This window comes from Trachemys scripta, chromosome 2 (assembly GCF_013100865.1).
Source record: "Trachemys scripta elegans isolate TJP31775 chromosome 2, CAS_Tse_1.0, whole genome shotgun sequence".
Classification (NCBI taxonomy): Eukaryota; Metazoa; Chordata; order Testudines; family Emydidae; genus Trachemys; species Trachemys scripta.
Window position 1 is genome coordinate 50614859 of NC_048299.1, and position 15116 is coordinate 50629974.

The 15116-nt window shown below is 40.5% G+C and overlaps 1 protein-coding gene across 3 annotated transcripts in view; it reads right to left on the bottom strand.

The window, feature by feature from the left end:
• THSD7A (thrombospondin type 1 domain containing 7A) overlaps window positions 1–15116 on the bottom strand; it is a 351691-nt gene that overhangs the window by 190105 nt on the left and 146470 nt on the right. For all 3 annotated transcript variants that reach the window (XM_034760534.1, XM_034760535.1, XM_034760533.1), the window contains exon 2: window positions 6902–7733. In XM_034760534.1, the coding sequence (XP_034616425.1) occupies window positions 6902–7733 (832 nt within the window). The remainder of the gene's footprint in view (window positions 1–6901; window positions 7734–15116) is intronic.

Here is a 15116-nt window from a genome sequence, read left to right on the forward strand (position 1 = left end):
GAAAGTCCTTGCACAGGGGAGAAGAGGAGCATCACCAGAGAATGCTATCCCATCCCTGCCCTGGAGCAGTAACGTAGACATTTCTTGTTCTGGTAACACTGCTCTACAGCCAAAATGCTTCTGAAATAAATGTAGTCAAACTTTACTAATTCTGGGTCACTGAGAACAAAAATGATGCTTAAAATTGTTGATTGGCTCTAGTTTTCAAGATAGGCTATTGGGTCAGTATATACCACCCTTGACTTGGGAATGGTGGAGGATAAGTGAGTTATAAAGGGAAGGGATCTCAATTTAAACCAGAAATGACTAAAATACATCTTTGACTGGATCTATGAATAAATCTGGGTTTGGACAGTACTTGCTTTTTAGGCAAAACAATGAATGATGCAATCTGAAGCTGGTATTTCCAATTCCTATCGTAGGGTGTAGCCCTGGACCGGTGATGTTGACTGTGGCAATTGACAGCATCCACCATGATGGAATTGGGTGGCAGGAAGGAAAAAAGAAACTCCAATTCCTTTGTGAAGACATAATGTTTTTTGTTCGCCCATTTACAAGTTGCACCACCAATGCCAGGATTTGCCACACTGTTTTGGCTGGTTCTAAAATGACCTAATTACTTGGAAGGGCAATCCTTGAGGATGAAGAAGAGTAGAGGATATCAAGGAGCTGACAGAGGAGGTCAAGAATATTCACTAACAGTATGTGGAGGACGTCCGCCACCTTCTTTGCCAGCTTCTGGAAAAGGCGGAAGTCATCTGCCGAGGATGGGGGGGAAGGCATGACGGCTTCAAAGGAGGAGGCTATGGTCTTTGGTGTCGGTGTGCCGCCCAAGGGTTCTAATACTGCCATTGTGGCATAGGACCTGATGGGGGTGCCCATGGGTGGCCGTACCAAGATGGTGGTGGAACCATCTGTGGGTATGTTCTCGGACCCTGCTTGTAGTGGCTCTCATATGGAGCTTGGGAGGAGTACTGTGAGACCACCTCCTCTGGTTCACTGTCCAAACACTCACTAGATAGCAGAGGGGCATAGCTGGCTGGGGGGATATCCCCTGTGCCCAGTAAAGGCTTGGAGCCACTATGTCAGTACTGGGGTAGGGTGGGGGCTGGGGTGCATCCCATACGCCAAGGTCTCTGGTTTGGTGGAATTCCGCTGGTACTGAACATCCCAGTGTTGGTGGTGGTGCTGAGGGAGACAGAGACCTTGCCTGTACCGGTCTCTCTGGTACTGGGTGAGCTGCCGCTGGCTGTCCCAAGGTGGATTCATATACTGGGAGCATCTTCTTTTGCTTGCTCTTGTCTCTTGGTATTGAAGAGTCAGAGCCCATGCCCATAGGGTCTGTGGGTCTGTCAGTGGTAGCTGTAGCCAATGGTGGTCATGCATCGGTGCCAGACTGTGGTCTGCATGCCAGCAGTGTGGAGGATACTGAGCGAGATGGTGATCACTTGCGGTTGTCTCTAGGCTCCCTTAGGGGACTTCCTACCATCTTCTTAGAGGTCTTGTAGGAGGAGTCCCCAGTCTGTTTCTTCTATCCATTTCCCTTAGAAGTCGAAGGTTGTGAGGAAAACTATCATCTGCTGGGAGACTGAGGTCAGAGACCTGTCTTCATTAAGATAATCTGGCAAAACTCTCTGTCCTTGTGCGATCTTGGCCGGAGCTGCTAGCAGAGGGTGCACTTTGTTGTATGTGGCCCTCTCCCAGGCAGTGGATGCACTTAAAGTGCTTATCCATGACTGGGATCAACCTGTTGCAAGTGCAGCATTTCTTGAGCCCAGGGAACTGGACATACCCTGCTAAGGGGAAGGGTTCCCTGTGGGAAAAAAGGTGGGAGAAAAATAATGTTTTTTAAGAGTAGAAAGAACAGAAGAACAACAACTAGACTACAACTAGGGAAAAACTACCTAACTGTGAAAAGCAAACAAAAGAGCAGTAGCATTAACGGACTGCTAATGGCTCCGTCTCTATCCAGGGATGGTTGAGAAGGAACTGAGGAGAATTAGCCCATGCGTGCGCTGACTAGCCTCGTGGCGCAGCATGAGGAAAGACAGCACATGTGTGGGCCCAACAGACACTGCTACTGAAGTTATCCAATCAGCAGTGCCGGGATGCAGACGCACATACAGTGGAGCATCCATAGGGACACTACTCAAAGAAGAACCAGAAGTTACATGAATAGTTACAGAGTAGTTACATGGCATAAATACAATGAATTGTAAATCTTAGCTAGAATCTCTCTCTCTAAAATTCTTGAATTATTTCACTGTTCAGCACTTTTGTTAAGACGAGTTGATAGAAATTCTCTGGTGATATATTCAAAAAGATGCTTGAAAGGGTAGTGTGGAAAAATCTGTGATAAAGATCCTAGGGCCCAATCCTGTGTTTTGCTGAGGATCCTCATCTTATGTTGAAGTTAAGAGAGCACTGGGTACTCAACATTCATAGAGTTTAAGGCCAGAAGGGACTATTAGATCATCTAGTCTAACCTCCTGTATCGCACAGACCATTAAATTTACAGTTACCCATGCACTGAGACCAATAATTTGCATTTGGTTAAAGCATATCTTCCATAAAGGCATTTGGTCTTGATTTGTTTGTGCACAAATGTGACCATACATTCAAAGAACAAAACACTCTTTCAGCATTTGAAAAGTCCTAAACAAATAGGACTTGGGGGGGGGGGGGAGAAGGTTCAGTGTTAGTGTTTAAGTTATTCAATGCAGGGTGTACATTCCCATCTTAAATCCAGACTTGGGTGTGATTTGCCAAGACATCAGTAATATTGACAGGCCAGTGTCATAACTGCAGCCTCAGTACAATGATGAAGCTGGTACTTAGAACAGAAATGAACTCTGACTGAATAACGCTATGGGCACCCATGCTTATTAAAAATGTACAGGCTATGTCAGACTCTCAAAAGCAAGGAAATTCACCATTGAGGATTAAAGACACAATGCATAACAACAGAAAAACAGTGGATTGAGGCTATGGGTCGATAATACCTTATTCAAAAGGTGCTAAATGTTGTTGCATATAAACAAGTCTGGGGGTTTTCTAAGGCAAAATAATTGTACTTTGGTAGGCCCAAAATAATTGGTGAATGTGCATGTAAATAGAACTCAGCTGTTTTGGTGGCAAAAAATAAATAATGCAACATCCTGCACCAGCCCAAAGTAAGCACCTCAACCAATTGAGCAGCCCGGCAAGGCGCTTGGGGCATGAGGTGCACATTTTAAACTGTGAGTGTAATTAACCATTGGAACAATTTACCAAGGGTCACAGTGGATTCTCCATCATGATTTTTAAATCAAGATTGGATGTTTTTCTAAAAGATACACTCTTAGTGATTATTTTGGGGGACCTTCTATGGCCTGTGTTATACAGGTCAGAATAGATGGTCACCATGGTCCCTGCTGGCATTGGAAGCTATAAATCTATGCTGAAATGGAAATCATGGGATAATATCAGACAGTACTGTGAAGAGGGCAGAATGTATGCATAGACAGGCGGACAGACAACTTCAAAAGCTTAGAGACTAACAAATTTATTAGAGCATAAGCTTTCGTGGGCTACAGCCCACTTCTTCGGATGCATATAGAGTGGAACATATATTGAGGAGATATATATACACACACGTTAGACATTTTTAAATCAACAGGTCCAGATGTGTGTATATATGTGTGTGTGTATATATATATCTCCTCAATATATGTTCCACTCTATATGCATCCGAAGAAGTGGGCTGTAGTCCACGAAAACTTATGCTCTAATAAATTTGTTAGTCTCTAAGGTGCCACAAGTTCTCCTGTTCTTTTTGCGGATACAGACTAACACAGCTGCTACTCTGAAACTTCAAAAGCTGAAGTTCAAGTGCCGGTATTTCCTACATAAAATCACAATCATCCTTCCCTTTGGTGCCAATATTCTATAGTCTGATGTACATGTATATGCATGTGTACAATGCTGATTTGCCTGAGATCTGGGTATACTCAAGTGCAAGTGTTTCCACTTGCCTGATGTATACAGTATCTGTGGAGAGGTTGAGGTAAGGTATGCTATTGACTGCTAATTGTACATTTTCTTTCTTTTGCTATTTATGTCAAATCCTTGTTTGATTAATTAACAGTTTCTCTGTGAGTTTCTCCCTCCTTTTTTATTTTAAAATTATTTATAATATATGCTACTTTAGATGCTTTGGATTACTCCTGCAAAGATTTGTGTACTTTTAAAACCCAGAAGTAACTGCTCACCTTTCAGTACAAGTATGTGTATTGTTTGAAGGATAATGCCATGGTTCCATCTTTTACTGTAGTACTGCTTCTGAAAGATGGCACTGAGAACTATCATTACAAACACTTGCTCTTCCTTGCCGTATGATAGTTTTTCGAGTCTTCAGATCATTTACAAGGGAGGCATCATAGTCTGGTGCACAGACCACTAGTCAGGGAGTCCAGAGACCTGAATTATATTGTCAGCTCTATTCTCCACTCACTTTCAATAAGTCACTTGGGATAAAATTTCTAAGTGTCCACCAAACTTGGTTATCTCCTTTTTGGATTCCTAGTTCAAAACAGGTGGGGAACTGCAGCTGATAAGTATACCTGAAAATCAGGCCTTCGGTGTCTTCTCAAGAAGAACACCCTACGGGGCCTTCAGTTTTGTTTTTCCCCCTCTTCTGTAAATTAGGGATAATGAAACTTAATCACTTTTGGGTAGCACTGCAATCCACGAATGAAAACTGTTATGCAACACTAAGTAGTAGTAATAGGAATGATGGACCATATTATTGTAACTAATATTTGGGAGGGTTCTTGTAACTAGACATAGATATAAGGTAATAAAGAATTGATTTAAACTATTTTTTTTTAACTTTTGTGTTATGTGTCTCAAAACCTTACATAATTGGAAGTGCAGTATTAAATGCTGCCCTGACGGAATGGTTGAACTAATTACACTTTTAAATACTGAATGAAGAGTTAAATGACAAAATGAAAATTCAAATGAAATATCCACAGTACAAGTTAACCTAATGGCAGTGGGTGACAAGTTAATTCAGATAGCAGGGTCATTCATATAACAGTGGGAGTCATATTAGTTAATCACCTGCTATACTTGAGGGAAGAAAGTGGGGAGGATCATATGACAGAAGGCAAAAAATAGAAGAGATCATGGAGGGAAGGGAGAATTAAAATGAAGGGAAACATGCTGGGGGACTTGGGAAGGGAAAGTACCAATTGGAGAGGGAGGCCTAGGAGGTAGAACAGCATGGAAGGGAATACAGTGAGAAGAAGCAATGGTCAAAATTCGGGGGGAAAAGAATCAGAGTGAAGATCTCTAAGAGAGAAAGGAATGTAACCTTGGAGGAGAGAAAGTCGCAGAAAAAAGAAAGAGGATAGATTCATAGATTATAAGGCCAGAAGGGACAATTGTGATCTAGTCTGACCTTCTGTATAACACAGATCATAGGACTTCCCTGAATAATTCCTCTTTGAACTAGAGCATATCTTTTAGAAAAACATCCAATCTTGATTTAAGAATAGACAATTTTTGATAAGTTGTTCCAATGGTTAATTACTACACTCACTGTTAAAAATGTGTACCTTATTTCAAGTCTGAATTTGTCTAGCTTCAACATCCAGCCATTGGATTTCATTAAACCTTTGTCTGCTAGATTGAAGAGGCTATTTTAGAATGTTTGTTCCCCATGTAAGTGCTTACAAACTGTGATGCCTTAACCACCTTCTCTGATAAGCTAAATAGATTGAGTTCCTGGAATCTATCACTATAAGGCATGTTTTCTAATCCTTTAGTCATTCTCATGACTCTTCTCAGTCTCCAATTTATCAACATCCTTCTTGAATTGTGGACACCAGAACAAAAACAGTAATCCAATAGCAGTTGCACCAGTGTCAAATGCAGAGATGGTAATAGACCCTCCCAACTCCTAGTTGATATTCCCTTGTTTATACATCCAAAGATTTCATTAGTCCTGTTGGCCACACCATTAAGCCCAAAACTCATGTTTAGCTGATTATTCAGCAAAATCTGAACATCTTTTTCAGGGTCATTGCTTCCACCCCCATCCTTCCACCCACCACCCATATGTAGGAGCAAACAATACAGGCCTGTAAGTGTGGCCCGTATTGTTTGCTCCTACATACATATCTTTACATTTGACTATATTAAAATTCTTAGTTTTTGTGCCCAGAAATATAGAAGAAAGGTGCAAAAGGAGGAAAGAGAGAATAAAAATATTTGGAAGTAAAATACACATTTTTGATATAAGTATCTTTTGCAGGAGCTTAGCCATAGAAAACAAAATCAGTAACAGAAACTGATCGTATAAAGGGCAGCAGTACTTCACATATTTGCATTTCAAAAACAAAAAAATCTGGAATAGATATATGTTGACTTTTTTCAGATTCTTTTTCTAGCGTCTGTCAAACACACACACTCCAGCCCTATTACTGTGTGCGTCCAAAGCTTTAAATACAATAACACAGACATCACCTGTTCTCAAGCATGCTTCACTTGTTATGGAGAAAAAAGGTGCCAAAATGCCAGAGAAACAGAACACAGATTTGATGAATAAGCTCAGGCTTTCAGTGAGCCTTCTGGGATACATATTTAGACAAACAAAGGCTAGATGGTGTATAATGCTTAATAGGGCATGTTTAAGTGATATTTAGTATGATCAACACCACTTGTGCTATGTTTTTTCAAATGCATTATGGAAAAATCTTAAACTTGACAGGGTAAGACAGAGTTAGAAATAGATCATGTTATGCTGATATAAAAGTGCATACAACAGTACAATTATAACGAGATTATTCATTCTTTTCTTAAAGTTCCAACTACACAGACAGACACACAGATGTTCAAGTTAATAAACAGTGATTACCTCAAGGCAGCAGTTTTTCCATTTTTGTGAGTACATGTAACCTGCCGGGTCTGATATCCAATCTGTATGTCCCAATATTTGTTCTCTTGTCTGTTCTGTCTATTTCGATTCCTCTTTTTCTTAATAAGCTCCCGAGCTTCAGGATCCCGTACTCCTTTTTCTCTGTCCTTCTCCTTTTCTTTGTTCTTCCCTCGTTTCCTTGCTTGCCTTATATGTCTTGAGTGGGGCATTGAGCATGTACTCCAGGATCCCACATTCAGGCTGTGCAAGCTTTCTTCAGTAGTACATGGGGTAGAGTGACAGATCTGAAATTCAGTCAGGTTAGGGCAAGCAGAGCCACCAAACTGAGGTGGAGCAACAATGTGACGAGTCCGATGCTGAAGCCCATTGCCACAAGTCTTGGAACATTCTGACCAGGGGGAGAACTCTGCCACAATACAGTCCTGGCGGCAAGGGATGAGGCATGCTTGTTCCAGGCGTGGCTTTGGTTCAAAGTACTCGCATATGACATCCTCAGCAGAAACCCCATTTGATTTTTGGACACAAGTTACGTCTCTCATCTGGATTCCTTCTTCTCCTTTGATGCATTCCACTGGTTTTTCAAGATTCCTTGAAATAACTGGCTGGCACTGATTCCAGTTGCCCAACTGCCAATCATACAGTTCTTTGTGCCAGTCACAAACCCTGAAACAGTTCTGTTGGTTCTCAGGCCTCTCTATCTGTTTACAATTTGTGGGCAGCGTTGTCCATCCTTCCACATGAGCACACCATACTGCCCGTGTTTGGATACCACCTGGACCACATTCATCTCCCATACATCTTCCCCATGGACCTAGGAAACAGGATGAAAGCCACTGTCATATTTTACATTTAATTACTGCTTAATTATTAACCTCAAGATACAGCGAGAAAGCACAAGAATCAAGAGTGTATTCTTTCCCAATAGTCCTACAAAGTAGGATCTTCGTATGATCTGTGGGAAAGAAAAGTTATTGATTTTCACCTATTACAGAGTACAATCTCAGAGAGCCTATATAACAGAACAAGTGAGGGACTAACCATCTGTTTTCTGGTCTTTTTTGTGATTATAAATGGATTTTACTACATAGTTTTCTTTTTTTGTTGAGTAATTAAAATATTTATGCTCCTGGAGTTCATCAGGGATTGATCACATCAGAATTAAGACATTATACAATTCATTTGTCAAGATTTGTTTTGCCAGGAAAATGGGAGATGTGTAAATAATCTCAACTCCACCTATAGGCAAACTCTTCTGGAGATCAGATTTTGGTTTTCTGTCTAGCTTTTCCAATGCAACCCAACTTCATAGTCACATGCTACATAGACATAGTTCTCATTTTTCTAAATTGTGTCAAATAAAGAGAATAATATAAAAAAAAAAATCTGAAAAACAGTGGTCATTGCAGGTGATGTGAGACCTATTTTGCCAACTTTTAAATCCTCCCCATACTACTAAAAAATAAAGGAAGCAGACTAAGTAAGCCAGTGTTTCTCAAACTGGGGCCGCCGCTTGTGTAGGGAAAGCCCCTGGAGGTCCGGGCCGGTTTGTTTACCTGCCCTGTCCACAGGTCCGGCCGATCGCGGCTCCCACTGGCTGCGGTTCACTGCTGCAGGCCAATGGGAACTGCTGGAAGAGGCGGCCAGTACGTCCCTCGGTCTGTGCTGCTTCCAGCAGCCCCCATTGGCCTGGAGCGGTGAACCGCGGCCAGCGGCAGCCGCGATCGGCCGGACCTGCGGACGGGGCAGGTAAACAAACCGGCCCGGACCTCCAGGGGCTTTCCCTACACAAGCGGCAGCTCCAGTTTGAGAAACGCTGAAGTAAGCCTTTGTTCTGAGTAACTCATGAAGAGTTCTAGTGAAATATATATTCAGAGATGAAGTCTTACCAGTTCATGGAGATTTACAGAATGATAGAAATAAGTGATGAAAAAGAAATACTAGGTCTACAATGGGCATACTTGTTTAGACTAATAACAAAACCATTAGAATTATCCTGGATCTGAAAGCTTACAATGTAAACAGTTTCTGTGGTTTTTTTTAAAAAAAAGCACAATATTCAACAGGGCAAATTCACAAAAATCCACAAGTTACATAAAGGGAGGACTGTCATGTTTATTATGAAAGCTACTGCCTGTTATTTTCCTGAGTTTTGACAAATTGATCAAAAGTGAAAAGATGCCATTTCTGTCTGCCGAAATTGCAAATCTGAACTAAGGGTGAAATGTTATGATATTCAGGTATATAAAATCTCAGCTCTGACGTTATTGTTACAGTCACAAAATTAAAGTCAGACTTCTTGCATAGGTGTCTTGCTAAAAAAGTATGAAATATGCACAAGATTATATTACAACTAAAAAATAAACCTGTGCTGAATTTATTAACCTGTTCTCTATTAAATCATTCATGCCCATTGAATGAGCAAAGAAAGAAAATAAAATCCAGCTAACTTTCTGTTGAAAAGCTGAAAAAATACTGACCTTAGTGTGCATTTACTTATGTTCTCAGAAGCTCTCCTATGTACTCAGTAAAACATTGTTTTTAATTTTTGGTTTAACTCCACTGTGGAAGAGGAGAAAGTCAGGCTGTGTAGCAAAATTACAATCACAGTTTCTCCATAGTACAAATATCCACCACCAAACACAAATCTTATAAAACCAGATGGCTATCTAAAAACGCCTTTCTTTGACAGAGAAGTTCCAGTGTCCATACAATGGAGGCCAGACAATGCAATCCTTATTTATCTGAATGACCCCACTGATCATAATGGGACTATTTGCATGAGTAGAGTGATAGGATTTGCAAGGTTGAGCCCTTGTGACAGTGATAAAGAATTTTAAACATTTTTTTTTTCATTTAGTGACTGGCAGGAGTTTGGAGACCTCCTATCACTGACTCCCACAGACTTCAAAAACTTCCACTGGGAATGTCGCCTGTGACTCTAACATTAACTTCAGTGGGAGTGTTGGAAGCAGACTTATGGTAAGATATGGCACTTAGTCTCTGTAGCCCTTGCTAGTGTACTTTTGAACAGACTCTTGATTACAATACACTGCACTGTAGTTGAACAGTTTGCTTATGGATATTAAAACCTGAGCATTACATATATGATAGCAATGCCAGCTGGCAGACAGATTCAGCACATGAAAACTCCTGTACTGTTTTCTGCAGATTAAGTTTGAATTAGGGTTTCCAAGGTTTAGCTGGATACCCAGAAAAATAAATGTATGTTTTAAGTACAAATACATTTCTGTTCCCATTTCAGTAAGATTACCCTAGTTTATCTCTAACCAGCCTTCCACAAATGACATAATCATTGTTGTATTCATTTTATTCTAAGTATATTTACATTGAGCACAAAGCGATTGCATTTCCTCAGAAAATTGCATGGAGTTCTATTTAAGAACACCAACCAAGTCTAAAGGAAAAGAATATAAACCAACTAAAGCAAGGATAGTAATATAATCACAACTGAACATAAAGCTAACTCATTCAACTTGCAGACTGGAAACTCCTGTCTTATCACATTACTGCACCTTGTATATACCATACGTATCCAATTAAGAGAGACTCTTTTAAAGATCAGATCTTTGTCACTAAACTCCAGATGAAGGGAGAAATAATCAAGTATTCAAGAGACAGTGCACCATATCTAAAAATTGTTCTGGACAGCTGAGCATTGCTGGCCCAAATAAATCTCATGTTCATACTAATCTAAATGCTAAAAATTGTAGTTAGGACATTAAATGCAAACTGCAGTAATGTAAATGTGAAAAAATGGTAAAAATGCTGTATTAGAAGGTGATAAATGGGCTCTGCATTTATCTGTGGAACAGTATGAACTAACTCCACAATTTTAGCTGCACCTTCTAGCACTGCTATGCTGTCAATGGTTTTAACGCAGCCATACAAATCTGCTGTTGGATAAAAGATGACACAAAAGGAGTTGGAGTAAAAGAATATTAAAAAAAAAAAACCACAACACAGAATACCTCGTCTAAGTTCTAAGCATAGAAGACAAATGGAAAATTTATTAGTTCTGTGTGTGGTTTTTCTTTTTTTTTTTTTTTTGAGGGGGGTATATAAAATTGAAAATGGCTTCCTCTTAAAAATGAATATTTGAAAGTTTTAACTTCATCAAGTGGGTGAGAACCAAAGGGACTACTCACATACATCAAGTGAAGTGCAGCACAATGTTTGCAGGACTGGGACCCTTGTAAATTTCATCTCCTAAACATTCAACTGTATGGGCTAGTATTTCTACAAGCTTTCATGAGAATGTATTAATTTGGCTAAGGAAAAAATGTTGTAATTTGTTGCAAATGAATTGTATCTCAGGGCAACTGCCCTCAAAACTTCCTAAATCTGTAACTATCCACTACAAGAAGTTTCACTAATTTTCTTGTGGGTGAAATGATGACTTTTCACTCATGTTTATCTATCAATCTTAGGCCTTCATTATGTTTGAAGTACAAAATCTCAATGGAAGGGGAGAGAGAAAAATCATATGAACAAAAATTATGAATCAGGCCCGCCAAATCATGAGATTTAAAAATAATAAATTCGGGTCTCTGGTTTATAAGCCTTTAAAATTCACATTTACAAGCTTTACTCTACAACCATTAGAGCTCGATATATAGTATTTTTATTAATATTTTTTTAAATTACTGGCTCATATACCATTATGATCATTGAGTCTGACCTCCTGCACAATAACTGGTGCAAATGCCTACACCTGCAGTTCTTCACCGTGTAATTGTGGACACAGCTTGCAGTATTGAAGGCTTGCTAAAACCTGGCCACAGAACCTCGCCCACACACTCCTGTAATACACCCATAACCTCTGGCTGAGTTACGGAAGTCCTCAAATCATGATTTAAAGACTGCATGTTATAGAGAATCCACCATTTACACTAGTTTAAACCTGCAAATGACTCATGCTCTATACTGCAGAGGAAGACGAAAAAACCCCAGGGTCTCTGCAAATCTGAACTGGGGAAAATTCCCTGCCAACCCCAAATATGGTGATCAGTTAAACCCTGAGCATGTGGGCAAGACCCTCCAGCCAGTCACCTGGGAAAAAATTATCTGTAGTATCTCAGAGCCCTCCCCATCTACTGTACCATCACAGGACATTGGAGATATTTGCTAGCAGTCGCAGACTGGCCACATGCCATTGTAAGCAGTCCCATCATACTATCCTCTCCATAAACTTATCAAGCTCAGTCTTGAAGCCACTTACGTTTCTTTGCATCCCACTTCTCCCCTTGGAAGGACTGTTCCAGAACTTCACTCCTCTGATGGTTAGAAAGCTTCATCTAATTTCAAGAATAAACTTGTTGATGGCCAGTTTATAGCCATTTGTTCTTGTGTCCACATAGGTGCTTAACTTAAATAACTCCTCTCCCGCCCTCGAATCATAGAATCATAGACTACCAGGGTTGGAAGGGACCTCAGGAGGTCATCTAGTCCAACCCCCTGCTCAAAGCAGGACCAATCCCCAACTAAATCATCCCTCTGATATATTTATAGAGCGCAATCATATCCTAGTATTTATCCCTCTGATGTATTTATAGAGCACAATCATATCCCTTCAGCCTTCTTTTGGTTAGGCTAAACAGGCCAAGCTCCTTGAAGTCTCATCCCACAAGGTAGGTTTTCCATTCCTCAGATCATCCTAGTAATTTCCAGTTTGAATTCATCTTTCTTAAACAATGGAGACCAGAATTCCACACAGTATTCCAGATGAGATCTGACTAGTGCCTTGTATAAAAATACTCATACTTCCCTGTCGCTACTGGAAATACCTCACCTGATGCATCCTTGGGTTGCGTTAGCCTTTTGCACAGACACATCAGGTTGGCGGCTCATAATCATCTTGTGATCAACCAAAACACCCAGAGAGATTCTCCAGGAACAAGGGCTTTAAAGAAAAACACCAAATATCACAAAACACATGCTAAAATCATTAAACTGGCAACACTACTTGCCATTCTGGAAGTCCATGAATCCTTCTTATGTTAAAGGAATGTCCAATGGTTTAAATATTATTAAACGAGGCTGAAATGACTGCTGCTTCATTACACTATAATGTGACTACTGGCTGAAAGCACACCTAGAGAATCGGTGGCTTCCAGACCATCATGAAGAAAGAACACCCCAGAACTGAGGTTTTCTTTGATATTTTCTTAAGTTTAGATTCGCGAGGCCTCTCAGAGTTTAATCCAGAAAACATTATTGTGACAGGTTCGATCACAGAGACCCCCTTGGGACTGTTACCTGATGTGCTGAAACTACCTCTAAGCCAGTTTTCCCTGTCAGCTTGGGACTCCAGAACCCTGCCTCATTGAGCCAGACATGCTAATCTGCTGTATCACAGACCCAAGTCTGGTCCACACCCCCAAAGCTGCAGGCTTTAACCAAAAACTACTCAGCAAGTCACCTATCTCCAGCACCCAGACACCCAGCTCTCAATGGGATCCAAACCAAATCAATCCGTTTTACTCTGTATAAAGCTTATACAGGGTAAACTCATAAATTGTTCGCCCTCTATAACACTGATAGAGAGATATGCACAGCTGTTTGCTCCCCCAGACATTAATCACTTACTCTGGTTAATTAATAAACAAAGGTGATTTTATTAAGTATAAAAAGGAGGACTTTCTCTGTTCTGTCTTTTATTACTTGAAACCACGTAAGTTACCAAACAACATAAAACAAAACATGCAAGTCTAAGCCTAATACATTTAAGAAACTGAAGCCTAATACGTTTAAGAAACTGAATACAGATAAATCTCCCCTCAGAGATGTTCCAATAAGCTTCTTTCACAGACTAGACTCCTTCTTAGTCTGGGCCCAATCCTTTCCCCTGGTACAGTTCTTGTCAGTTCCAGCTCAGGTGGTAACTAGGGGATTTCTCATGACTGGCAACCCCCTTTGTTCTGTTCCACCTCCCTTTTATATATTTGGCACCAGGCAGGAATCCTTTGTCTCTCTCTGGGTTCCCACCCTTCCTTCTAAATGGAAAAGCACCAGGTTTAAGATGGATTTCAGTATCATGTGACATGTTCACATGTCCTGTGAGACTTCATTATTCACTGCCTGGCGCCCACGCCCACGTATACTGGAAGGCTTACAAGTAAACAGAGCCATTTACAACCAATTGTTCCAGTTAATGGGAACCATCAAGATCCTAATGGCTCACACTTTGCATAATTACAATAGGACCTCAGAGTAACACTTCATATTTCAGTTTTAGATACAAGAATGATACATTCATACAAATAGGAAGCTATATGCATCCGAAGAAGTGGGCTGTAGTTTATGCTCTAATAAATTTGTTAGTCTCTAAGGTGCCACAAGTACTCCTGTTCTTTTTACAAATAGGAAGAACACACTCAGTAGATTATAAGCTTTGTAGTGATACCTTACAAGAGACCTTTTGCATGAAGCATATTCCAGTTATATCATATTCACACTTATAAACATATTTTCATAAACATACAGAATGTAATGTCACAATTATATTTCATTGGGGGGGCGGGGAGTATTCCTTTGTCTTATATTCATTATGTTTTCTGTTTCTATGATGTTGACCCCGCCCCTCCCCCCAAAAAAGTGGAGGGGTAGCTTCCCATCATTTTTGAGGATCAAGCTGGAAGTATGCCATCCTCTACAAGAGGAAGGCTCCTTCCAGATCCCACCTCTCCAGTAATCATCTTACATCTTGAAGCATGAGTTTCAGCACAATACTATTCTTATATATAATGTAAATCGATCCCCTCTTTATGCTTACCAAATACAGTTCTGTGGACTTCACAGCCACTTCTTCTGCAGGAAGGCGTCTCCCCCTCCCCCCATGGAATTCACCCTGCAAAGTAGGAAATTCCCTGAGAACAGATGAAATATCGTTCCACACTAGTATTGTGATCTTCTGTGGGTTCCAAAACCTTATTCTGTTGATTTATAATTCTACCTTGTAGAGACACACAGCTCCCAAATCGCTAGTTCATGGCTGCGGCACACTGCGCCCATGGCTGTGAGGCCGGAGTGGCCTACACCCCCATGCCTGTGATTAAAAAACTTATTGGCTGACCTGATCATCACCCTCGCTGCTCGCTTTCACGTGCACAAGATATGGGTTTGTTAAGTCATGTTAATAAGTATTGTATGCTCCTCCTATGCACAAAAATTCAGC